General features: G+C 45.6%; 1 protein-coding gene across 7 annotated transcripts in view; it reads right to left on the reverse strand.

Annotated features, from left to right (window-relative positions):
• The window catches only part of WDFY4 (WDFY family member 4), a 301,239-nt gene that overhangs the window by 127,851 nt on the left and 145,747 nt on the right, over positions 1–27,641 (reverse strand). For all 7 annotated transcript variants that reach the window (XM_070615433.1, XM_070615417.1, XM_070615438.1 and 4 more), the window contains 4 exons: positions 26,144–26,382; positions 24,182–24,303; positions 22,468–22,653; positions 21,115–21,251 (listed from right to left, as the gene is read on the reverse strand). In XM_070615433.1, coding sequence (XP_070471534.1) covers positions 21,115–21,251; positions 22,468–22,653; positions 24,182–24,303; positions 26,144–26,382 — 684 coding nt within the window. The remainder of the gene's footprint in view (positions 1–21,114; positions 21,252–22,467; positions 22,654–24,181; positions 24,304–26,143; positions 26,383–27,641) is intronic.

Below are 27,641 nucleotides of genomic sequence, written 5' to 3' on the forward strand. Positions count from 1 at the left end.
TACATCTAAGGCAAAAGCCCAGACTTCTTGTTAATATGATGCTCTGGAGACACACAGCAGGAGGAGAGAACTCTGGGGGGCCCTTGGACACAAAGCAGCTCCCAGCAAATAGCAAATGTGCTGTCTTGCCAAAGAGGGATGGGCCTTGCCTGGAAGGCCCCAGGGGTTTAAGTGGGACCAGCGGAGGGAGTTTCAGGCATGTGGGCTTCAGCAAGAAAGATGAAAAGATATTCAGACTTCCCTGTTGTTCTGAGTGTTGCTACATGAGAGAGTGGGAGGCAAAAAGAGTAGAAGTTCAGACACCTTGGCTCTTGGCCCTTATGAGCCATGCTCCATGGCAAATTACTCAACATTCCTGAAATTTGATTTATCATCTCTGAAATGAGGTTAATAGCACCTCCTCTGTCTATTCTGAAGAGATGTTACGGAGATAGGATGAAAGAGTAGAAAGGAAATAATTCAGAAACTGAAAAATATCACTCAAAGAGACTATATGGGTGGAAGTCACAGATAAGATCAGTTAAAAAATTTACTTAGAGGGATCTCTGCAAAATTAACTGTTACAGAAAATGCTATATGAGTTCAGTTATAAATCATCTTTAATCTTCAAATAAATACCTTGTAGGGCTGGCCTGGTGGCATAGTGGTCAAGTTTGCATGCTCTGCTTTGGTGGCCCAGGGTTCCCGAGTTCACATCCCAGGCACGGACCTACACACTGCTCAACAAGCCATGCTGTGGCAGCATCCCACATACAAAATAGAAGAAGACTGGCACAGATGTTAGCTCAGGGCCAATCTTCCTCACCAAAAAAATAAAGAAAGAAATACCCTATTTACAACAGCTGCAGCCCAGGGTTGTTTAAACCTTTACTTAGATACTGCATTTCCAGCTTCAAATTTACTCTCTTTTGTTAAGTTCACCCAAATTTAGTGTCCACCTACTATTTTCCAGGCACTAGAGTACAAAGATGTACCCCATATCCGGTTTTGTGGAGCATAATGGAAGAGACTGGTTATGGGTATGAGCTGACATGGCCAATGTTGAGACAGAGCCATGCACGGGACAAGATGACACAGGACACAGTGACACAGGACACAGGAAGCACACAGAAGAGAGGACTTTGGTATGATATGTTCAAGGAAGTCTGCCTGGTTGAGATATTGCTTTAGCTGAATCCTGAATGAGATGTTTTAAACAGAAGTCTGATGTGATCCCATTAGGATTTTCGATAATTCACTCTGGTAGCACTTTAATGAAGGCAAGACTGAAAGTAGGGAGCCCCTGAGGACGCTATCATGATAGCACAAGTGAGAGTTCACACAGTGCAATGAGTGAAGTGGAAGAGCTAAATTCAAGAACTATATGGGAGTCAGCCCTGATTGTCTAGTGGTTAAAGTTCAGCCTGCAAACTGGGTTCAGTTCCCAGTTGCAGAACCACACCACTCGTCTGTCAGTAGCCATGCTGTGGTGGTGGCTCACATAGAAGAACTAGAAGGGCTCACAACTAGAATATACACAACTATGTTCTTGGCCTTTAGGGAGGGAAAAAAACAGAGGAAGATTGGCAACAGATGTTAGCTCAGGGCGAATCTTTCCTGGAGGTTGGGGGACTCATTAAAAAAAGGAACTACAGGAAAAGTAAAATTGGTAGGAATTAGTGACAGTATAAGAGGGTAAGAATTACTCCAAAATTTATGGTTTGCCTAACTGACTAATTAAATTGGGTAAACTAAGAAAAATTAAGAGAAATGACAAAAACAAGAGAAAGAGAGGGTGATACAAGGACATGTGGAATTGGAAGTGTCCAAGGTGGACATTCCTAGAATAAAGCTCAGATTCAAGGTCCAAGATCGATATAGATTTGTGAGTCACACGCAATCAGATGATAGATAAACCCTGAGAGAGGATAAGATCCCTCATGGAGAGCAAGAACAGAGAGGAGATTGGTGAGACGAGGTCAGAAACCTGGAGAACTAGAGAAGTTTAGGCCAGGAAAAGAAGGGTTAGAGAGGGTTAAGAAAGATCAGAAAGAGAAAGGTCCCGGAAACCAAGGGCTGTTTAACCACAGCGACTGCATCAGAGAAGTCGTGTAAGATGAGGCCTGGAGATGTCCACTGGGTTTGTTTGTAGAAACGGGTCGTTGGTAACTTCTGCAAGGGTTACTTCAGAGGAATGATCAGACAGCAATGAGTCAACTAGAGGTTTGGAGATGAGGAGATGGAGACAATGAGTATGGACAACTCATTCAAGAAACATGACCCTGAAGATAGGAAAAAAAGAGGTGGGAGCAGGGCCACAAGCTATAATAGGAAGGATGGGACTCAAGTTTATTACTAGGCTGAGGAGAGCTTGGCAGTAGACAGGAGAAGGTTGAAGCAAAGGAAAGAGAAAGGTCACTGATGATGCAATTTCCACGGGATAAGAGAAGAAAGGACGGGATCAGCAGCCCACGTAGAGGCTGACTGAGCAATGGGGAAGAGACAGGCTCCTCATGCTCAGAGGCTGGAGGGAAGGACTTAGGGATGGGTGCAGACGTGCATGAGTTCGTAAGTGGAACCCTGGAAAGTGAGGTGGCTCACACCTGTGGGCTTCCTGATCCAGGGTGGAGTAGGAGGCAAGTTGGTTCTGCCTCTCCTACGAGCTAAGTAGGGGTCATGAACAGAATGGTGAAGGTTTGGACCAGTGGATTAAGAGGATGGAAGGGGGAACTCACCAAAGGCACACTGATGGGTTTTCTAAGGATACTGATAATCCAAATGTTTGTTATCCCTTGGTCTGTACTCTCAACATTACGCCCAATTAACTAATGTGCACATAGCACTTTACAACTGACAGAGGAGTTTCCATATGCATCATCACATTTAATACTTAGCCTCCTTATGATTATTCCCATTTTACAGAAGAGTAAAGTGAGCATAAGTGACTCCATCAATACAGGAAGTGGCAGTGCTGGAAGATGAGTCCTTGGACCCTGCTACGGTGTTCCCCTCCCTCCCTGTGCATTTCCACCCTGTGCATCTCCACAGTGCCAAGCAAACATGACTAGACCTTTCATGTCCTGGAAAATTGTCACACTCAGGATGTGGAGACAGGAAGGGGGTGATTTGGGTCGGTTCAAGGGCAGAGGCCCATCTGCCTGGGCAGCCGTGAACGTGGCACATGGATCAGGGACAAATTCAGAGCAGAGCTCTGCATCGCTTGTGGGAGCTAAATAGCCTTTGCTTAGCAACTGCCTGTGCAGCAAAGAGTTTGAGAACCCATGAAGGAGAACAAAGGGCCTCTGAAGGCCATCTGGAGGTTTGAGAGAGAAAGCAGATCTGGACTAAAGAGCCTGTGCCCGCTGTCCCAGGGCCTCATCAGGGAGGGGTTTGGCTACAGTATACAGATCAGATCTTGGAACGAGGAAGAGAGAGCATCCCTCTTGGAGGGTCACCTTTAAATGAGCTGACCTTAGCTTGGGGGTGCCTACCTTTGCCAGGGGCACCCCTGGGCTGGCCAGCTGCTGGTGACCCCCCTCCCCAGACTGTCCCACAGGAAGCGCCTGCTGTCCACTGATGACAGTCATTACACTTGTTTGTTTAAAGCATCATTAGCCTTGTAATCACAGTTGTATGGCCTTGTGAAAACGAGAAAGGCCAACATCTAAGGCATCCCCACAGATCCTGCTCAGAAACTTGGTGCCAAGACTACAGTTATAGCTTCTGGCCTCCCCGGCCTAGCACTGTACCTGCCGGGTCTGGACTAGATTCAAGAGTGAGGAACCCCAAGTCTTCATCCGCACCGTCTCTACCTTGTGCTGACATGCTATATCTCTCTCTTTAACCCTTCGGCTCACTATTTCCACTGCTAGTAATTTATCCCAAGGAAATCATAAGACAGATGCACAAATATTCACTGGAAAACATTTTCCACCATCCTCTTTATAGTAGCACAAAGTGAAACAATTTAAATATGAACACATGGAAGGATGGTTCATTCCTATGATCGAGTATTATGCAGTCACCACAAATCATGCTCTCGCAAAGGGCCACCACTGGCCCTCGGCACCTCTGTGTCCCCTTTGGGCAGACACCATCCTGGACAAGAATGGATGACTTGAATAATGGGACAAAGGCTACATTTCAACTTCCTTTTGCCACTCTGGCCAGATGGCTTCATGTACAATCTACGCCACCATTCACTGTAACCCCGGTGTCAAAAAAGATTTAATGATCTAAGACAAGGTACTTGATGTATTGAGATTTTTAAGAAGAGGTTAGAGAACAGCCTGCTAACAATAACAACAATTAAATCTGTGGAGATCTGTATAGAAAAGAAAAACCAAAAGAAAATAGAGTGTGCTAGCCATTAGCGCTGTTTGCCAAACGTCCCCAGTTCTCTCCTTCTGTAGGAACATTGTGTCATCGTCCTTATTGATACCTTTGAGCTGAGAGGTGCCAGGGAGAATGTGCGAAAGCTTTACGAGCTCATGGGCAATTTGCTAAGCTCTTTCTGAACTGCCATGGCAATGCTCAATGCTCTCGATGGTGGCTGCCCCATGAGCCACTGTCGCTGAGTGAGGATATGACACAACAGACTCGTGGCCAACTCACAACGTACTTGTAGCACAAGTGACAAATAAGCCTTTCCTATTTTAGGCCAGCTAGATTTAGGGGTGTTTGCTGCTGCAACATAACCTAATTTTTCCTGAATAATACACACACCAAAAATGTTAGGAAGGGTTATAGTGGATTTGCATTAAAACATAAAATTCATATGGATTCATATTTGTGATCAGTGGAAACACAATCAAGAGAGCTACACAGTGAAAACAAGGGTGAGATCAATTAAATACTATGAGCTATAAGCTGGAGCAATCTGAGCAACAAAATAAATAACAGGCTTAATGGATTATAGTCCAAATTATAAAAGAAGTATGAATGAGTCCCTACTGATATAAATAAAAGATTGAATAAATAAATTAATGGGAGAGAGGAGACAAACCTTCCGTACAGAAGAATTTCAAATAATATATGTAGATACTTCCCCCGCCAGGAGGCAGACTTTAATTACTCACTCCCCATAAGGGAGAGCTTGACTTAATGACTTGCTTCGGAAGAATCGAGTATGGAAAGGGAAAAACTAACTTTACAGTGGAGAGATCTGGCAGACACCCCCATGACCCTATGACGAAGGCTGACGTCACCAGTGATGATGTCACATGGGCATCATGTGCCCCTGATCTGACATGACGCAGCGAGAAGGGCACTCCTCCTCTGTGGTCTGCCTTCCCCAAAATCCATAACCCCAGGCTTATTATAAGAAAAGTATTAAACAAACTCAAATTGAGTCACATTCTACAGAGATATCTGAACAGTATACTTCGAAATTGCCAAGGTCACGAAAAACAAGGAAAGTCTGAGAAATTGTCACAGAGTGGAGGAGGCTAAAGAGACCTGACAACTAAACATGATGTGGTGCCCTGGACTGGATCCTGGATTAGTGGGAAAACTGAGGGAAGCAAAATAAAGTCTGGAGTTTAGTTCCCAGGAATGTAGCAATGTCAGTTTCTCAGCTTTGACAAACGCACTATGGTAACGTGAGACATTAACAACACGGGGAACTGGGTGAAGGGCATATGGCAGTATTAAATATGAATATGAAAAGCGTTCAAAATAGAAAGTTTATTTAAAAATACTGTACAATGTAATTCTCACAACCTTTCCACCAAAGCCCCATCATGAACCTGGGATGGACGTTATGAGTCACTGCTCTCTCGGTTGGACACAGACTCATGTTTCTCTTGCATGTAAACAACCCATTGCATTGAGTGAAATTCTCATGTTTAAAGACAATTTTTTGTAAATCTTGTCCCCTCCAGATTGAACAAGCTAACCACTTCATTGGACACTTAACAAAGAACTAGCAATCTGTTCCCCAAATGGTGGAAAAGCTGCCTGGTGGACGTATAGAAGGATGGTACAGAATTCACAAAACCACAATGGTATCTTTCCCGATGAATAAGGGAATTTTAAGAGAATTGTTGACAACTTGATTTCCATTCTATGAATGGATTTCAAACCTAACTCTACATAACACAACTCCACCGTAGGCAGTCTTCTTTGCAATTTTTTAAAGTTTCTAAATATTCACTAATTATTCCATAAAGGAAAAGCAATAACCACGCTGTTTGATTTCAGTGTCGAATCTAGATTTCTTTAGCATCTGACTTTCTATGGCCAAGGAAACAAGTGACATGTTCAAGTTACACTCAGGCGGTCTCCAGTTCATGGAGGCAGGAGTGAAAATGTGAGTGTAGAGGTGATTTCCACCCCCACGGATCACATTTTCTCATTGGTCACTCTCTCTGGTCATTCGTTGGTCACCTCTCCTCCACTGGCGCAGGCTGAGAGGATGAGGGATCTGATGACACTGCCATGTAGTTGGGTGGCAGTGAGCAACAGAGGGGATCACATCAGTGTGAGCCCTTTGTAGTTATCATGCAACCAGTAACTACTATTAATCCTCTTCCCTTCCCCAGTGCGCCTGCTCAGGGCTACAGAGGCACCACCCACATTACAGCATCTGGGTTCCCCGCCAGCCCCCCAGAATAAGTTCCTTGAGGACATTGCCCCACTCTGTCCCCAGGGCCTGGCAAATGGAGGCAATGATAAAAGTTTGAAAGCTCATAGACCCCCATCACTCCTCTGGGCCAAATTCTCTGCAGCTGGTCATTCCCTGCACAGAGTGAAACACCCAGTGTGGGCAGAATTAATGAGACCCCACAGGGCCACCTGCCAACACGTCTGGGTCTGTGAAAGGCGAGGGTCAGGAGCTGGCGGTGCTGGCCCTCACTCCCACTGCCACATTTAAACCTGTCTGAAATTCAGTATCTTCCTGGTTGCAAAACATTCAATAAACAGATTACCTACAGAGTCATTCTATTGTGCCTTCTGCTTAGAAGGCTGACATTCCTGCCTTTAAATACAAGTCCTGAGTGGAGACCTCATTTTAGTGAGATGCTAGAAGCAGCTGATGAGAAAATTAAATGCTTTCCCTGTTTGTGGATAAATCACGTATAATGTCTACACGTGTGCCCATAAAATGTTAGCATGCAACGTGCGCCAAGTGATGGAACAGCCCGGGCTCTGCAACAAGCTGTGGGCGTGGTCCGGGGGTCTTTGGGGGTATCCATTTGGATGACTCAGGCCAGGAAACGCTCTTTTCTCCAAGTGCCTGATAATTGTACTTTTCTCTGCTATGGAGACACAGCCCCTGGATTCTTAATAAATGTCAAGCAATAGCAGAGTAATAATCATATTTCCAGCAATAATGACAAACAACTGGTGTGCAGAGTGGGTGAAGAGAGACCACACCACCACAGTGCGATTCACCTCTCGTTGAATTCACGCGCAGATTAATTCCTATGGCGAACGGTAGTTTCTGATTTGTCTTTTTTGAACTGTGATGTTTTTATTAAATTCAATCGTCTTGAGTACACGGAGAATGACTACTTAAAAAAAAAATACTCTGGTGGAGCAAAGAACAAGAGCTTTGGGACCACAGGTCCCGGGGCCTCCTCAAGAAAGACACCCTCGCTCCTCTTTGCCTCCTTTTGGGCATCAGGGCCTCCGTGAGGCTCAGACAAACAGAAAGTGTCGCTATGTCGACCTTACCTGAATTCAGCCCCGTCTCCCCATGTTTCTGTCAGCCTCGTCCTCAGAAGGAAGGCTCTTGGAGATGCGCACCTCCTCAGGCGGGAGCAGGTGAGGAATTATGGGACGGGGTCTGGATGAGACATGAATAGGAGGATCTCCCCTGGGGGTTGCAACCCATGAAAACATCCTCCCCTAAGCAGGTATTCAGACTTGACGTTGCTGTTATGGAGTGAACTGTGTTCCCCAAATTCATTTGTTGAAGCTCTGCCTCCCAGAACCTTCGAATGTGACCATCTTTGGAAATAGGGCCTTTCAAGAGGTGATTAAGTCAAATGAGGCCGTTAAAGTGGGCCCTGATCCAATCTGGTCAGGGTCCTCCTAAGAAGAAGAAGAGACACCAGGGATGTTCTCAGTGAGAAGACAGCCATCGACAAGCCAAGGAGAGAGGCCTCAGGAGAAACCAAACCTGCCGACATCTTGATCTCGGCTGTCCAGCCTCCGGAACTGCGAGACAATAAGTGTCTGTTGGTGAAGCCCCCCAATCCGTGGTGCTTCGTTACAGCAGCCCTGGCAAAAGATCCCAGCTTCGTCCACACCAAATAATGCCTCGCCCTGAGGCAGCCTAGACACTACAACTGACATTTGAAAGAGAGATAACAAGTGGGGACTAGAGTCTGTGGAGAGGATTCCTTCTTTAGACTTTAGGGGGAGAGACAAGGCTGCCTTGGTCAGGACTGCCCGTCACTGCCCACCACCAGAGCAGAACCTTAGGCCCGAGCTCTCGGGACAGTGCTGGCTGCAGTATAGGCCCATGCCAGGAGTTTCAGAGGGCAACCCTGACCACATCCTTGTCTCCCAGGGGGCTGCACACCCCTGCTCTCCTCGGCTCTCTTGGGGCCGTGTCATGCCATGGGGCAGAGTAAGCTGCTAGGCAGGGACCATCTGCTTTGCTCTCCGTATGTCCCTGTCCTCAAGCACTTCTGCCTCTTGGCAGAAGCACAATTGATGGGTGAGGAATAAATGGATGAGCTATCTTGCCTCCCACTCTACAATGGCAGCCAGAAAGCTTGGGCACAGTGTAGGCGCTTGACTGTAAATCTTTATAGACTGCTTATTTATGATCTTAATTCCCCAGGAACTCACTTTCTTCTTTTATTATTTTTCCTGATCTCATTTCTTTATTTTATCACATGCATCCTCATCTAAAGGTACCATAAATCCTCTAAGGAGTGAGTCAGAATATAAATAAACACATGAAAATTAAGATAAGATAAATTGGATATAATACTCCAGTGATACCAAGCTGGCAGCCGACCCACAAGGCAGGTGGTTACAACTGTCCCTTTTCATCTGGAAGGACTCCTCCCTCAGCACGAGTCTTCCCTTGCATCCTTCCTCCTCCTGTTCCTCTTTGAGTCTCAGCTCAAACTCCTCCAAGAAGCCCCACTTAGGGTACCACTTGAGCCTTCCACCTCTAGTTACATTGTATGTATTTCACCGCCTGGAAGGTGGGACTCCCAGGTAGGGAACTGTGCCTTTTATTGTCAGTATCTCCTGGCCTGAACCCAAGGGCCTGGGATAGGGTAGGAAATCAATGAACGTGCATGGAACATTGAAGGAGGAAATGTTCAGAGCAGAAATAGGTGTTTCGTAGACGAGAGAGAGATGGAGATGGAGATATAGCTGCAGATGGAGTCATAAACAGATCTATTTTCTGATCCCCTAGAGAGTCTGGAACAAGCGCTTGACAGTTGGCTCCTGCCACCCTCCCCGTGGACCACTCCCTTCTTTGATCTCTGTGCTCCATTTATATGAACATCTCTCTGTTCTCAAATATACAATCTCAGCCCCGCCCTCCAGCCTTAGCCCTAGCTGGGTCCCTTCCGGGAGTTCTCATTCCTCATGTTGGACGGCTACTCTTTCCTCCCAGCTTCACGATCACCTCCAAGCTGCAGCTATCACCAGCCAGCCTCCAGCATATCATCCATTTCCTTCAGACTATGTCACACTATCTAATGTTTTCTCATCTGTTCCCTTTTGCTTACAGTCTGTTTCCCCAAACCAAGAGCGGCCGCCTCATCTGTGGCCCCAGCCATGCAGCAGGTCCTCTACGGAGGGGTCCGCGATTCGGGAACCATTTGCAAGAATCAATCCCACACATGCTCGTTCAATTGCGCTTTTGTTTTACTCAAGGACCTCAGCTCCTCCCTTTATCACTCCTAATTATCCTAGTAGATAAACTAGCACCCACGGACCCCTAAGCCTTCCTCCTGGGCCACCCAGGACTGGACCACCACCTCCTTCTGGTGTCTCCTTTCTCTCCTCCACCGTCAGCCTCTCTTCCCCTCTTTGCAGGCCAAAGAGCCAAGTTTTCATCAAGCCCCAGCGACGACAGCAAAGAGAAGAAAATTTCAGAACTTCCTGTTCTGAGACTTTGAAAGACTTTTTTAATTAACCAAAATGGTTTCTTGTAATAGATGGGTCCCAGGCGAGAGCGCGCCTGTAACTCACATGGCAGGCGCTTCATGGTAGAGCTGGGAGTGGGGGGCCTAGTGGGTTGTGAGTGGCAGCAGCGCCTCAGGAGGGTCCCAGCCTGACTCTCCACTCCACCACCATCTGCCGTTTCATCATTTATATAGTTTGGAACACTTCTGTCTTGTGAACGCTAAAGCATTTTTGCGTTGATGAATACGTTTAAGTTTTAAATATTCGAATTTAGAGAATTAACAAAAAAAAATGTGTTTCCTGCATCCATAGTTTCTAATATTTAAAAATTGAAAGCATTTCCTGGGATGATGGCATCTTGCCCCAAGCACAACACCAGTTTGGGGAATGCAGGATTGCCTCACACTAAGACATCCGATAGAGAAAAATCTGAACCTCAAAATAGATTCCTGGGTATAATTAGCCTTTAAAATAAAGGACTGAATTCAGTTTACAAAAGGATTCAACCCAAGATTCCTTTAAATGGCCAGGTTTCTAAATTAATTTCAAATCTGCTTTAATTTACAAAATCTTGATATATATATGTATAAATGTGTGTGTATGTGTGTATATATATATATACACATACACACACCGTTTTTTCAGAAACCCATCTACTGTGATTCCTCTGTCACGAACTAGGGAGATAAATAACCAGACGACAAGGATTCCTTAAATACAGGGACCATGTGTTATTCATCACTATACTCCTCACAAGGAATGCTCGTCGTTTCAATGAATTTATGTTGAATTATGTTGTTGAATTGCACATGACGAAGTATTTATATACACTGAAATATTGCGGGTTGATCTGCAGACTTGGACCTTAATTTACTTTGAAATACTCCTCAGCAACAGCCATCATATACAGCATATAAACACAGCCTGATGTCGTAATAAGATAAAATCCTATAGATGAGACAGGAAAGAAAACCAGTAAATCACTGGCAGAAGGAGGTGAGAAGATCTAGTACACTTTTCAGCCTAGAGAAGTCTCCGGAGGAGGAACCGAGCATCCGTCCCCAAGGACTTTTCAAAACCACATGATGTAGATTCCATGTGCCTTTCAATGGGCAGTGGGCGTGACCTCACGCTGAGAAGCTTCCATTGATTCGTGGAATGTGCATAACCTCAGTGCCTGCTCTTTGGAGAGATTTCAAGCTATCATCTTGCCACCAAAAGCAAAACAACTTTAACTCCACTTCTTGGGAGGCTGAACGGCCAAAAGGTGCTCACAGAGGTGACTGTGGGAGAGCCCATGGCAGCATGGCACTTTGTGGAGCACAGTGATGGAGCCATCCTAGTGCCAGTTAGAGACGAGGCAGTGTGTTACTAGCAGGAGGCAGGACCACAAGCCACCATGGACTGAAGTGAGTTACTATCAGTATAGATGATTCCATTTATTGTGTGGACTTCGCATTCTTAGGAAGTCTTGATATAGTAGACTATGCTTTAAGATACGTTTGAAAAATAAACAGTCAAAAGGAAAATTCTGGTAGAGAAAATTCTATGTATTAGGTGAGGCAGGTGCTCACGGGACATTAGGAGAAGGGCACCATCACTCGATTTCAGCAGTGGGATCTCTTGGTGAGGCCAGGGTCTCTGCTAGCCTAGGTCCTGTCCTTCGCAGGAATTAGAAAAAGGAGACCCCTCTAGATGAAAAAATGAGAAGGGGACACCCTTCTTTGGAGGGATGTAGACCACACCACAGCTCACAGCTTGCTAGCAGAGCTGGGACAGAACTCAGGGCCCACTCCCCAAACTGCCCAGCTCTGTGTGGAGCCCTGGTCCTGCCTGGTCAGCTTCCTCGCTGCCAACAGTCACTGTGCAATGACATCTGTCCCCTGCCCACCCCAAGAGACCAGCCTCTCTCTGCTTAGACTATGGGGATGTCTGCACCCACAGTGATGAGCAGTTAATGCTTCAGCTGGTTCTACTCATGGCCAAGCCCTGACATGGATCCTTGCAAGAGGACAAGGGACAGTCTCTCTTGGGCCACTGTATTCTTTCTGCCTTTATCTGAGATCTTCTTCACACAAAACTGAGGGGCCTGGATCCAGCACCACCTAAACCCGCCCCTGGAAAGATCATCTGAGAAGTGATGGAGGAGGTTCGACATCACCAGTGGAGCCTTTTCCTCCTCACTGAACAGGTGACATCACCTCGATGCTCAAACTGCCCCGTGTCTTCATGCGAGAAGGTGGTGGAGGTGGGGACCATGTCCACGGAGCTCTCACAGTAAATTGTAAGCTTTAGTCAAAAACAGGCATTCCAGGATTCCATCAGAATTGTTTAAAGAATGAAAACTGTGGGGCTTTGAGCCTGGGGGCTTCTGTCTTGGGGGCTTTTCCAGCAGATTTCTGGGGACTTTGTGACGTTTCAGGAAGGGTCCTAATCGGATGAGGTGTATTTAGCACCACAACATGCTCATTCCAATTATAATATTTCACCAGAAGCCAAGGGGCTGCCCTGAAAAAGCAGAAAAATGGGAACTCGCAACCAAGGATGGCTGGACCACCAGCTTGATCTGCGCATCTTCTCTCATTCCTATGTATGCAGGGGCATGCGTGTCACCTGCCCTCAGCAAGTCACTGGTTATAGTCCCCAAACCTCACCTGACAAGGATGCATTGAAAGATTTGAGCTAAAATGCCTATAAAGGGCAAACTCAACTAGAGAATTTAAGTTACAGAAAGTTTTCAGAAAAAAATCAGCTGTGATATTTTTAAACGCAAAGGACAGAGACATAAATAAACCTATTAAATAAAATGATTGAATAAGGACAAAATCACAAGGCACAGGAGCAACTCAATCACCAGACCCTGTGTCGTATAGTACTATAACCACACAATGACCCAAACACTGAACAACAGAACGGCACCTTTAATACGTACTATTAATAGCAAAATGTCTGCCTTTATTGAAGAAAAGAACAAAAGCTATGTTGCTCTAAGCAGTTTTGAAATGAATATCCGATTCAAAACTTCCCCTGTGCATACAATCGCATGCTAATTTACATTTTAATTACTTCCTAAGAAATCAAAAGCGTTTGTTGACAGTAGAACATAATGTCAACTTCATGGTGCACTGTTGGTGGACGCTTAATGAACTTAATTAGATGATTAGTGATGTTAATTATCCTTCTATTATGAAGATAAAGATGTCTCACACAGGAAGCACTTGGTAAAGAAACACCATTAAAGGTATCAGTGTTTACTTTCTTCATTTACTTCTATTTTTCAAACTCCTGTAACAAGGACTTGTGATAGACTAGTGACATTTATGATTTCCTTAAAATGGAAAAGGAAAAGCCACTGTCTCCATCAGCCCATCTTTGTTCTTCCCCCTCATTCTGGATACTGACACTGTGTTGGTGATGCTCTGCTTTTTCAAATCCTCTGCTGTCAGGACCTATTGACCGTGATGTGATGGGTGGGTTCTAACATCAATTGTTTGCAGAATGGGATGTGTGAGTGTGTGTGTGTGTGTGTGTGCATGCATGCGTGTGTGTGAGTCAAGAGAAGAGAGGAAATGAGAGAGAGGGCCCTGTTGAGTGCCCGGACCACTGGAAGAACACCTAAAGGGCTAATTTAACCCCTCCCCATTGCCCAGGCCTGGCTGCATTTCCATAACCCTATAATGCTACGTCCCCAGCTCTGTCACCAGGACGCTGTGCTGCAGTGGGAAGGTCCATTCTGGGTGCGGTGTTGGAATGAAGGTGCCCACAAGACCAAGTCTACAACACCTGCCACAGAGTCTTCACTTTCAGTTGCAGTGAGAAAGGAATCCTCAGAGGTTTAAGAAATAAGACACTGGACTTCATCATTTTTCTCTTTCTTGCCCCTGAATACCAACCACCATAACCAGAGGGTAAGGAAGTCCTTTCTGGAAATAATCTTAGTCCAGACACACCCTGAAGAGCTCTAAGTCCAGGCCGGGGAAAGTGGCATTATTTTTAGGGTCAGTATCTCTGGAAAAGCATCAAGGGAAAATAAGTCATTGGCAGCCTTTCTCACCACAATTAAGAAAACCAAGACTCCATTTAGCAGAAGGTCTTAGTCACAGTGCTCACATCAGTGGGGCAATTTATACTTTTCAAAGTCTTTTTTAAAAAAATCATTCTCTCATTTGTTTCTGAGTGGTTTTATTCCTCTAACAATAGTTTCATTTAATTACTTGCTCACAAGACTTTTCCCACCACCGAACACAACTGGGTTTTCCAACAACACAGCATTGTAATTTTTCGTGAAGTCCATGATGTGAGGTTTTCTGAATTGCTCTTCTCTTTTCTATGGTTTTCAATGGTTTTGTCCCTCCAGCCCCCTCTTTTCCTGATGTGCTGACACAGGCTGTCTTTCTGTCCTTCTGCCACACCAATGAGAAAGCATCGTCAAAATCTCAGCTCTCTCTAGTTCCTCTTGCCCCTTCAATTTTAGAAGCCTTCATGTGTCTTAATCTTCCCCCAAATTTAGGCCACCTGCTTCCAAACATCTCTTTTACAGGCATATTCATCTCCTGGAAAAGTCCTTTCTCTCTTGCCCACAAACATCATGTTGAATTTACAAGTTTAAGCAAAAATAGTTCATGTAACAATCTTCTGAATTTCAGATTTTTTAAATTTCCTGCAACCTCTTAAAGATCTTTGACTTTAACTCTTTTACATAGAACATCTCTGGGAATTCTAACTTCTGTTGTCAGAGTTGCATTTTGACTTCCTCAGCTGTCACGTCGACACTACCACTTACTTCCCCTCATTTCAAAGTTCATTTCTTTCCATTTTCAAAAATCTCTTCTCAGCCCTGGGGCTCTCCTGACACGAGCCTTTTTCTCGGCTGAGTGAAAACTGAGGCTCCCATCTCAAGGGCCCTTTGCCCCCTGAGCACGGAAGTGCCAAAGGCCCAAATGTGAAAGCGTGTCCTCGTCAGACCACGCCCTCCTTCCTCAAACAGGCAGGAGGGTCTCTGAGGCTCCCCGTGCCTTCAACCTCAGCAAGACTGAAATCTCTCAACAAACGCGCCAGAAAGTAGGACCAAGAGCTGCTTGATCTTTCCCACCGTGAACACTGACGCCTTTCAATTCTGCACACTGGCCTCCTCTTCTGCAGTTTTTATTTGGGCTTCCTGACTTCTTTAAAGGGAAAATAAGTATACAGAAACATTTATGCATGAAATGATATGATGTCTGGGGTGTTGCTTTCAAATTATTCCATGCAGGGAAGAAAGTGGGTAGTAATAGAGATGAGATGAGATTGGCCATGAGTTGAAAACTGTGCAAATTAAGTGATGGATAGATACATGGGGATTCATTTCATTATCTTCTCTACTTCTGTAGATGTTTGAAATTTTCCACAATGATTTCTAAAAGAGAGAATGGGTGAAGTGCTCAGAGTGGACGATCAAAAATGTCATTTCCCTTGCTGGGGACCTGAGCCAGGGCTGCCTTTAATGCAGCTGTCACCACATTGCTGGTCTCAGCCAGCATCTCATCCTCTGCCAAGGGCAGGACTGCTCTGTGGCTGGGAGTGGAAGCAGTGGGCCTGGGCACACATTTGGGGAAATAGCCGATGGCAGGTCCATAGTTACCCTGGTCACGCAAGTATCCTGTCTCTGAGATCTCAAGGCCCCCAGCTGTGGGCACTGCTGGTCTTACAGGAGGCCCTGGTGCGTCTGGGTGGACAGGGGGCTTGCCCACAGGGCAGCCTTGACAAGACCCCAGGGGCCTTGGAACAAATGTCCAGTGCTTTCATGTCCTTGCCAGGGCAGACACAGACTCCCTGCAAAAAGCTTGTCTTTGGCGTTGTAGCAACTGCAGTGTGCCACCCTCTGGCTCTTGGTACCTTCTCATCCCCTTCTGTTAAATTTCACAGTGCCCTCTATTCCCTTCACGGGCCGCTTCAACTTTCTAATATATGGCTTTGAAAACAGCAACTGGAAGCTTGCTCAGCAATCTCCAAAAGCCACGGAAATGTGGTGGACACAGCCCAGCCCTGCCCCACAGGGCCTTACTCCTCTCTAAACCCCCTAAACAGCGATCAGGTGAGGCCCACCTGGCCCCAGCATGGGACCGCTGTCCACACGTGTACAGTGGATCTCAGGAGGAAAGTGGGGTGAAATCCAGCTCACACTTTGCCAAAGGAGACACAGCTCAGGTGGCTGTGCCCATCCAGAGGGCTCCACCCCTTGATAGCCTAGAAGTGGCCCCGCTGTGCTCATCTCAGTCTCAGTGAAACAGAACTCTCCGATGTGCTCTTTGCTTTCCACCGCTCCCAGCACTGCCACTGCAGCCCCCAGCATCTGTCACCTGAACGACGCTGCCGCTCCCAGCCCGGCCCCTCCCTTAGGGCCTGACCTCCAGTCCAACCTGTACAAACAGGTGAGCAGTACAAGCTCCCTGCTTAACCCCGACCTGGCCTCCGTGCCCGTTCTGCCACCTGCAACGCCCCCTGTTGTCCTCTGCTCACGGCCTCCCAGACTCTCATCCTCCCGCCCCTTCCCATCCGGCCCCCAGCTCCCGTGTCTCGGTCACCCATTTTCAGTTTGTTAATGCTTTTAAAAAAATAAATAAATAAAAAGAGGATAACACACTACGTACTTTGGAATAATTCTGGATTTGCGGAAAAGTTATAAAGGTAGCACAGAGTTCCCATCACCCTGTCACCTGGTTTACTGTGATGTTAACATCCTACATTGTCATGCTGTGTCTGTCAAAACTAAGACACCAACCTTGGTTGTCGATGTTTTTTTTTCAACTTCTTTTTAAACAAGAAAGCCTGAAATTGAGCAGGTGAGCAAAGCCGTGCCCACTGCCATAAAGCCGAGCGGCCAGCCAGAGGATGCTCTCCGGATTTCTCCAAGCTGAGGGTGGACATGATCCAGAGGCTTCCAGGACATCCTCACTGGCCTTTGGTGGCCTCAAGGGAGCCCAAGGTCCCAGCCTCTGATGACAGGCTGACACCCACAGCCTTCACCCCAGTGGAACCCATGACTTTACAATTTGGTTCCAGAAGGGATTTGATGGGGATCAGGGGGAGAAAAAGAAGAAATAACTTCTATCATATCAGCCCTGCCTCAAAGTTCGGCTCACCTGCCAAGAAGAAAACATTTCTACGGAAAATAAAAATGGGTAAGAGGAATTAGGGCTCGTACATCGTATGTCTCACTCTTAGGAATAATTTACCAGTGCTGCAGAGCTGTCAGCCGCTGACGTGATAAGGAATAACACCACATGAATAATGTTCCCTCCACAACCAACTCCTTTAATTACAAGCCTCTTCTTTCCAGAAGAGAGACAGAAGATGCGAAAACACCAATTTCATGCACTTGTGCCTGAATAATGTCTCCGCGCTGCTTTTTCCAGATGGCGACCTTCTCACTGGAGGAACTAATGATGTGGGCATATTTAGGGAAAAACCAATAACGGAGTCTTTAACCTTCAACAACAAAAAGCGTGTTGTACAAAATGTTCCTTGGGATGCATTAGAAAATATCAATTACATTGCTCGCTGAGGTGTAATCAGCCGTAATAATCAAAATTAATTTTTAAAAATAATTAAACAGACCCCAGGGCAAATAGCTGATGCTCTTCTCCTATGACATCACAGCATACATATGTACCTGAGAAGTTGTGCCTTCTGTTAGCAACAAAGGCATCTCGTGAGGATGAGTAATGGATGCGGGGTCTGAAGGCTGGTGGGTTTCATCCTGGCAAAAGGATGGGGTGCTCCATGCAATTCCCTACACGTTCTTTAAGAGCCTTCTATGCACTGGGCACTCTGCCCAGCCCAGACTGAGTTCCTGGTATAGGATCTCTGAAGCAAAGACTCAGTTAATTTTTAAAATAAAAACATAGTCCACTTTGTTTCAAAGATTATTTGTCTTAAAAAATTCCACAAGATATTATGAGCTGTAGAAAGGAGAAATAAATCAGGTTGAAGGTAAAATGGGGCTCAACAGGAGAGAAGCAGCCAGAGAGGTGTGTGTGCACGTATGTGTGTATGCGTGTTTTGCAGAAATTTATCCCACCAGGTCTGTGCAGTTACAAGAATTGGGCCACACTTATCTCTCTGGGCTTCTGAGTGCAAGATCAAAGAGGAAAGCAAAACAGTGACAGTCCTCCTGTGCGTGAGTTGCTGTGGAAAAGCACAGTTCTTCCTGGGGCCAACAGCTGAGGGAGATGTCCCCTGGGTAGCCCCTGGGGCTACCCTCTCTCTACTCAGTCCAGCCACACTGGCCTCTGCTGCCCTAGAACACTCCAGAACACGCCTGCCTCAGTGCCTCTGCGTGACTGTCCTCTCTGCCCGATCACTCTTTCCTGGAGGGTCACAAGGCTCATGTCCTTCCTTATTTCTCTGCTCCCATGCCCCCTGACCCCCTCCATCTAACAGCCCAGCACCTCTCTTGCCACCTCTCCCACTCACCCTGCTCAATGTTTCCTCGTTGCCTTTAGTACCCCTAACATTTATGAATTTATTTATATCTATCTTCACCTCCTAGAATTCAGTTTCCTTTGAAGCGAGAATATGTCGGTTTTTCTCTCTTCTGTAAACTCAGTGCTTGGAGCAGGGTACAGAGTAAGCACTTAGTAAATATTTTTGGAGTAAATGAATGAATGAATGAATAATTGATATAGAAGACAACATCTGCAGCAGCCTGCCTTCGTCAAAGACAGAGCAAGTTTCAAATGTTCTTTCTTCCACATCTCTCCATGTGAGCCAAGAGCAAACTCTTACAAGCCATTTGTAAATCTACATAGCCCTACACATCGCAGTCTATTCAAGCTTCTTTCAGATCAGCTGGTTCTCAACCAATCTCTCCAGGACTCGGGGGCAACTGAGCTGTGATGACAACAGTGACCTGGCAGGGGGTGGGCACTGGCAAGAGGAGGCATCAATAGCCTGCAAGAGTTTCCATAAAATGCGTGTCCCTATGCAGCACCCCAACCGTCCCTTCCTTAGCTCTCCAGCCAGACTGACCTAATCCCAGGGGACAATGCTAACCAGGTTAAGAAGTAGAGGGGCTGGACCCCTCCTCTATAAATGGCATCGTCAGGAGCAAGTGCTCAGGCACCAGAGGGGATGCTCCAGCTTCCAGGTCTCCATGCAGCTACACCACATGCAGGATGGTCCCCTTTTTGGCAGCAAGAGCTATGGGGTAAAATGCAATTTTGCAAACTGCCTCCTATGTTGAAAGCACTTGCATTTTCCCAGTGCTCCACATGTTCTGCTGTAAACCAAGCATGCTCCCAGTTGTAAATGCAGAACGCGAGGCTCCGAGAGGTTAAGGAATTGCCTAAGGTCCTGCTCAGCATTAGAGATGGGCGAGCCCAGCTTCCCTTTGCCACTTCCCGGCTGCAGAGCCCTTGACTTTTTCTTAGATTCGGTTTCCATATCTATAAAGAGGGGTTAATAATAGCTGTGTGATGCGGCTGTTCGGACATCTACGGTAGTTAATCACTCAGTAAGCCAGGGAGTCTGTCGACAGACTTACTGAGCAGCGTCTTCCACAGCCAACGCGCTGAGGACACAGCCTGCCCTCAGTTCTGAATGCCAGGTGGCCAGCCAGCCCAGTCGAGCTCATTTCCTGTCTTCCCTTCTATGTTTGGGCTCTTTCTCCCTATATCCTGAAGCCCATTGTTCCCGAAGCTTGGGAAGAAGGAGGTCTCCTTCCCCCAGCTGGCTGGCAGCTGCAAGCAGCCTTTCCTTCTCTTCTCCCCAGCATCTGGTGACTGTGCCCTTCCCCAGTGGACAACAGACCCATGGGGACAGCAGAGCCTAGATTCTGAGCTGGTGGAATTTGGGGTCCACCTCACTTTCCAAAGTCACGTGGGCAGAGAACGCAAGTTGTATAATGTGTCTATCAACCATCTACTCCACGTCCCTGGGGAGCCCCTTCCCACAGTTTCCCACAGTTATTTGCCCCTCTGAGGAGGAGAAGAGATAAAGACTCAGGGACGTTAAGTAAATTGCCCGAGGTCTCCTAACCTTAAGACCATGTCCATTCAACGACCAGAGTCTGCCTCTGAAGATGTCAGTGATCCCAGCATTAGAATATGTGACATACTGTTTTTCCCAGAAAGATCCTCCCATATTTCCAGCCCCACATGCTCTCGCAGAACCTTGCGACTTCCCCAGCAGATGGTAGAGTCTATTTCTCTCCCCTTGAACCTGGGCAGAACTTTGTGCCTGTCTCACCCAAAGGAAGGCAGCAGATATGATGCTGAGTGGCTTCTGAAGCTAGGTCACGGAAGGCCACATGGTTTCCTCCCGGCTCTCTCTGTCTCTGTCTCTCTCCTTCCTCCTCCCTATGGAAATCAGCCCTCGAAACCCAGCCATCAGCTTGTAAAGAAGCCCAAGACACAGGGAGAAGCCGTGTTTCAGCCAATTGTCTCAGCTAAGGTCTCAGATTAAAACCAGCAGCCAGCGCCAGATGTGTGAGTAAATGAGCCTGGCCAAGGCCCCGGGCAGGGGGGAGGAGAGACACCCCTGCCCACCCCTGCTGTGCTCCAGACTCCTTATCACAGCGCCCACAGTCACAAAAAATAACTGTTGGTGCCACTGGGTTGTAGGATGGTGGGTTACGCAGCTTTAGAGAAATGGACTGGGAAACCCCAAGGCTCAGCCCCACATAGTCAAGAGGACCCATCACCATGTCTCCTGGCAACAGGACCAACGTTTCTGTGCCCACTCCTGCTGGGCTGCGGGCTGGTGCTCTCTGAGCACAGCTGACACTAGAGAGAAGGGGAACGAGGATAGGTTTGGTTTTTAATGCCATAAGGAACCCCTGCTCTTGGCACTTAAGGGAAGCCCATCTTCACTTCGAGTTAAACCAGACCAAGGCCTCGCTCCCCTAGGTGTCGCCTCAGCTGGGAGGCCACACGCATACTGCTACCCACTCAGAAAGCGGAAGTAGATGGCGTCCAGCGACAGCAGAGAGAGAACATGACTCACGGGTTTGAAGTAAATGGCTGATGCTAAGGAAAAGGGGTCGGGCCTCACCTCTGTCTTGCACTCAGGGTCCTTGGTCTGCCGCCCGGGCATCAGCCTCATGGCTGAGGACAAGCTTCCACTCCACGAAGTGACTTTGCTGTGGTGTCCGACATTGGAGCGACTGGCCAGCGACTTCTTCTCAGATGCTGGAGACGGGGAGGCAAAGATTGTCAGAGGTGAAGTCGAAAGGAGGACACTATTCCTACAGCTGGCTTGGCTTTCAGTCGGCCCGCCAGGGGCATGAGCCCAGTGTGCCTGCCTCCAATAAGGGAAAGAGCCCAGGCTATAAGCTTATACAGCCATATTCTAGCTAAGAAATACAATGTGGGCTTGGGGGACTCCAAGCTCCACAGCTCACTGACTCAAAGTGAGATGTTGGACAAGTTAGCTAACATTCCTGAGCCTCAGTGTTCTCATCCTGTAGAATGGGGCTAATGCTATCTACCCTCACTGTGGTGTCACGAAGAGTAAATGAGACTATGTGTTTAACACACTGGCCCTGGAATACAGAAAGTTTTCAATATGGTTGTTGGCAAAAAGAGAGCCATTTGTAAACTTTAACATTCATGTCACCACTTTATGGGTGAGTATATATACTCATGGATACATATGTCCCATTTTATTGCACTTTTCCCTGAAATGGAATCTGACATTTTGACTTCAAATTATACGTGTTTGCACATAGGTACATATATATTTGCCAGGGCTAATTTGGAAAGCCAGTGAAATAAAGGTTCTACACCACTGGGCGGTCTGGGATGATACACATGGAAATAACTAACTCAAATCATTGTGAATTTTGTTGCGCTGAAAGACTTAAAACAAGCATATGAGCCATAATTTGAGAGCAAGGTCCTCTTTAAAAACAAAATTGAAACCTCATTCCTACAACTGCATTGACTAATATGAGGGTGAAATTTTGAGTCTGGTAGAATGCAAGGGACGTTAATATCTTTGGGATGAAGACTTTCACCTGGAACATGAAGAACCTGAGGCTCCAGGGCGCTGCACGACTTGGTGCAAGATTTGAAAGCAGGCAGGAACATATCAGGGCAGAACCTAGAACCCTGAGCTCCAGAGCCCAAGCTAGAGCTCTGACATGGTGGCCCTTCCCTTTAAAAGATGACCAGAATCTGCTTGCTTGGTTGGCACTTCTGGCCTTCCTTTCACCCAAGATGCAAAGCACCATTCATTCTTTGTGAGCAAAGATGCATGAGATTTCAGTCTCGTAAACCCCACCCACCAAAGGGACAAGAGAGAAGGTCCGGGTAGAAAAGGCTCTGGGCCCTGAGTGGAACCTTGGAGAAGTCTGGATCTATGAGACCCAGAAATTCCACTCCCTGGGGCCAAGTAGACAGAGACCTAAGTAATGTTGCCAGGCCTTGAGCATTGTCTCCTCCCAGAGTGGGGTGACCTCTTCGATCTTCACTTTGTTCTCTCCGGGTTTCACAGAGAGATCAATCTTGAAGGTGTCCTCTAGTTCCTGCCGCCTCTGTGCCACGAGCTGCTGCCAGAGAGTCCGCACCGTCTTTTGGATGTTGTGCTGGACTAACAGAGAGAGCATATCACACAATCAGATGGCCTTAGTGTCTCTCTCAGAGATGACCAGGAGATGGCATATCATGGTTGATCTTAATCGCATCCTTCTTGAACAGCATTCCAGCTTAGCAAGCTCCAGCCAGATAGCAGTCATTACAGAGAGCCACAGGACCGATGTCAATGCTAACAATATCCACATGAGCTGGGCTTTCTCCTGCTTCCACCACTGAGTCCTGCCTGCCTCACATGTCCAGAGCTGGGGAATTTGATTGATGGGCTCAGAAAGTCTCTGTCTCCCACCCTCCAGTACTCTTAGATATCAAATAGAGATACCTGTGTGAGCTCTAGGGAAGTAAATAGCTGCCCCAAAACTGCTCCTATCAACCTTACATTTTACATTATCCCCTCAGGGGAATGGACACCAAACCCAAGACTGTGCCTGGGGGCCCAGGACCCAAGCTGGTCCCCTTTCCTGGCACTGAATCATGCTTCCCCTGACCCTCCCACCTCAGTATCCTGGATTTGCCCAGATGTAGAAATATCTACCAAGCCAATTCTTCCTGCTATGCCACACAACTATAATCCCCTGAACAGTGCCTAAATTCCCTCTGATCTTGGACCACTGGGTGCCCCCTCTGGCACTAGCCTCTTCAGTCTGTTCTTCTCAGTGTAGGGGGATGGATGTTGCTCAGTCCACTCTCCTAGCCAAGTTCCAAAATGCAACGGTTCATGTTGAAAGAACACTGTGTCAGAGGAAACCTTAAACTTGTAAGATGTTTGAGAATTGGCTCTGGGCACCTATCTAATCAGAAAACAGAGGCCCTTAGGTCTACCATCTGGTATCACAAGATACCATACGGTAAGTGGCATAGTCAGTAACCAATGTGGTGGAAGAAAGTCTGCTGAAGCTTCCTGGATCAAAAGGGAGGAATCTCTCAAACACATGGATCTGGCTGCTATTTTTTTTTTTTTACGAATTGCCAATCCCTTTAACTTGATTTGATATTAGTAAATCCAAGAATAAACTCCGTTAAGCCAAAATCTCATAGAAGTAATGAATTTGTTTTCTAGGAAAGAAAACTGAGAGACAGCGAGGTAATGGCTTGAACCAGGTGAGATACATGCCAGTTTCCATCTCTAGTGGTCTAAGGGAAAATTCAAGTGACCACCTGAGAATTGAAATTAACTTACAGTGAGGTCCTCTGGGATTTTAGTAAGGACACTAAGTTCTTAGTCTAATCAAGTCAAGTCCCACAAAGCTTTCTCTTCATCTTTCCATCCATCCATCCATCCATCCATCCATCATTCCATTCCATTTCTAATACACAAAGCCCATTCCAATTTTCTTCTCTATCAGGTTACCTTGCTGTGCTACTACATTGTCTGAGATTTCCAAGGACCTCTTCTGGCCTTTAAGAATCTCCTTAGTAGTATTTGGTTCCTTATCTAGGGAAGAATAAACTGAAAAATGCAACCCTAGCAGTTACCACTATCCTTCTATGCCCCGCCCCCAAAAGAAACAACAAATAAAATGTACCATCACTCAGACTTGGGAAGTCTTCCCCTCTTTTTTCTCCTCCTTCTTCATTTGGAGAAAGAAAGACTTGATGATAAGGAGTCATTCTAGGCTTCGGTTCCAAACCAAATCCTTCTGGATAACTAAGAGACAAGAGATTTTTCACTATAAACTCAGTTTCTTTGGGATTATTCCATTGTTCTTTATTACAAAGAATCATCCTTCAAACTCAGTACATATTGATATGGAAAAACTTGTCTAATCAAGTTAAAGCAAACATGTTATGATAACTTCCATGACAGATACTGTACAACAGCATTCTGGAAAATAGGAAGAACACCTTGTTTTTATTCCCATCTTATTAAATTCAATTCAGAATCCCCACAGGCCCCCTGAACCCTCTCCTGATTTCCCCACCATCAAAACTGGTCATTGCTTTTTGCAGACTCCCAAAGCATTGAAATCTGCCTGTGTTTGGCACTGATCTCACTCTGCTTGGAATGGGACCAAGGCTAGCTTCATGGGCCCATGATCTGTGCACTTGTACAGGGCCCAGACTCAGAAGGGCCCCAGGCTTGGGCTCTTTTGTTACCCTCTTGAAATTCTTGGTAATTTTTGAATGAGACCCTCATTCGTATTTTGTGGGGACCCCAAACATCATGTAGCTGGTTCTAAGTTGGGTGCAGTGGTTTACATATTAGGTCCCCCCAGAACCGTGCACTCCAGGGCCCCTAGTCATGTGAATGTCCATGTGCCCTCTTCGATGGACCCCTCAGCCAACCCAGCAGAATATACACTCAGTACATGTTTGTGGATTGAACCAAAAATGACAAACAAGGAAATGAAAAAATACCAGCCTATGAGAATGTCCATTCTTGAAATTTCTAGAACAAAGTCCCTTTGGATGTTGGAGCCCATTTTGCTAAATAGAGGAATCTGAGGAGGGTGGAACGTCAAGCGCACAAACCAGCTGGCATTTCGCTCTTCTTACCTATGCTTCCTGTATGGATAGGGTCTAATTCTTGAAGTACAGAAAAGGAAGAAGAACCTCCTTAATTTAATCCGTACACTGAAAATGGATTGTTTTATTTCAAACAAATAAAAAGGCAAGTACCTCCTGTGGGCTAGGAGAATTTTCCAGGGCTTCCCAGAGAGTTTTAAGACAAGTCAACTTCAGTGTTTTGTAATGTTCAATAGGCCACTCGACAGGATTTGGGGAATTTCTTTTTCAAGTAATCAAACATGGTTTGTACTAGGATAAATATGATCAAGAAAAAGGACAAGAGCAAAGTGTAATATCGCATAGTCCTCTCTTCCTCTACAATCAACATAGCTGCATTAATACGAGATAACAGTTGTAGGCAGTATGATGCCAAGGCCCTGGGGATGCACAATACACACACACTGCCACACAGAGAGAGAAAGTGCACATATGCAGAGAAATCTAACATATTTTCAAACCTTGGACTTTGAGAAAAGGATTTAAATAAGCTTAATTTAATTTCTTTTTACTACTGTTTCTTACACAAATGTGCTTACGGACATCATTTTATATCATAAAGTTTGTGTGTATTTTTTTTTTCTGCAAGCAAAATGATTCCTGGCTTGCATGATACAATTTCTTATATATTTTTCAATTCTAAGATTGCATTTATCAAATGTTAATACTTCTGAAATCTGCCTACAATATAAAATCAATATGGATACATAATGTTGGAGTCTTCTGTCGCCAAAATTAAGTCAATGAGGTCTCTTACAACCTGAGAAGTGTGGAAATAAGGTCAATTATTATTTCATGATCATTCTAGATGTTCAGTCACATGGACAGGTTTGAGAACAATCTACTATGCTATCAAACATTGCATATAATTTGGATAGTCAGATAAACAACAAGATTATATCGACCTCAATCAAGGGTCCCTCTTCAGCTTTCTTTTCTGCATTGACCACTGCGGGGCACGGAAGCCAGCAAGCAGCTCTCACCTTCTCGTACTGAGCAGCAACAGACAGTGCATGAGACACAGTAGGAAGCTGGCGTTGGAATTGTAGGTGGCAAAGACAATGTCCCAGTGCTCCTGCAGAAAGCCCAGGATGCTGAGCAGGCTGAGGCATTCGGAGAGGGCCTGCTGAGGCTTGGACAGGCAGTAAAGAATGACTTTATTTAAGCTGCTGTATAACGCACTGATGACGGTGTCCCTCTGAGAAGAGGGGTTCTCGATGACCTGTGTCATAAAAGAAACACACACACACACTTGTGAACACTTCGCAATTTTAGATAATGACCCAGTTAGCAGTGGAAATGATACAATCAAAAAGTGACATCATCTAAGATTCAAATAGGACTAGTGTCACCTACCTTTGAGCTTCTATTTAAGTGAATGATCAGTAAAGACAATTCGGACATTTGGATTTACCAAAAACTTTCATAAAATAAAAGTTTACCATGACCATATTATGGAAAATAGACGTGGGGATCAGAAATTTCTGAAATACTGGTGACACGGTTGACACTCAGTTTAGAAGAACAGGCTATCAATAATGTTGAATTTTTTAAATGTGCCATTATTAATAATAATCATCATGTATAGACTGTTCACAATATTCCAGGTATCGTGCTAAGCATTTTGGCATTGATTTGCATAGATTTACATATATTGCCTCATTGAAACATTGTAACAACATCATGAAATAGACACTAAGATTATTCCTTTTTAGAGATATGGAGGCTGAGGGTCAGAGAGATTAGACTTGAGCCATGCTTCTAACCACCCTGTCATCAAGAGGAAGAGGGAATCCTGTGGATTTTAGCATGTGAGAAACAGACGGGGAAGGCAGAAAGTCTTGATTTATAGCCTAAACACTGACTGCTCCATCCATCTGTTTGGCTTCATCACTAGTAGATAAATAAGTCCTGGAGATCTAATGCACAGCACAGTGATCACAGAAAACAGTCCTGTGTTATAAACTTCAAAGTTGCTAAGAAGCGAGATCTTAGTTATTCCCACCACAAAAAAGAAATGATAATTAAGTGACGATAGTAGTGTTAGCAAGCACTATGGTGGCGATCATATTGCAACCTATAAATGTATCAAGTCAACACATCGTGCACCTTAAACTTACATGATATTATACACCAATTGTAGCTCAACAAAAATAAATAAAAAATTTTAAAGAGAAAAGAATTTATCGAACAAAAATCATGTGCAAAATGTTTCAGTCTGTTAGAAAGCTTATTGTGACTTCTCAATTCCTTTCTTAAGAATTTTATAGATAATGCAAGTATTTATACTAATGAAGTTAAGTTTTATTTAAATCTGCTGGAGTCTGGGGTTCATGTTTTTATCATCACCCTCTCTTGCTTGTCAGATGGGCTACATTTTTCAAACTGAGGTTAGGTGTTGTTGGAGTCACAGGCGGTGAGCAGGAGAGAAGGCAGGTGGATGTGGGCAGAACTGAGAGTCCATGGGGCCAGCACCCCCTG

This window comes from Equus przewalskii, chromosome 1 (assembly GCF_037783145.1).
Source record: "Equus przewalskii isolate Varuska chromosome 1, EquPr2, whole genome shotgun sequence".
NCBI lineage: Eukaryota > Metazoa > Chordata > Mammalia > Perissodactyla > Equidae > Equus > Equus przewalskii.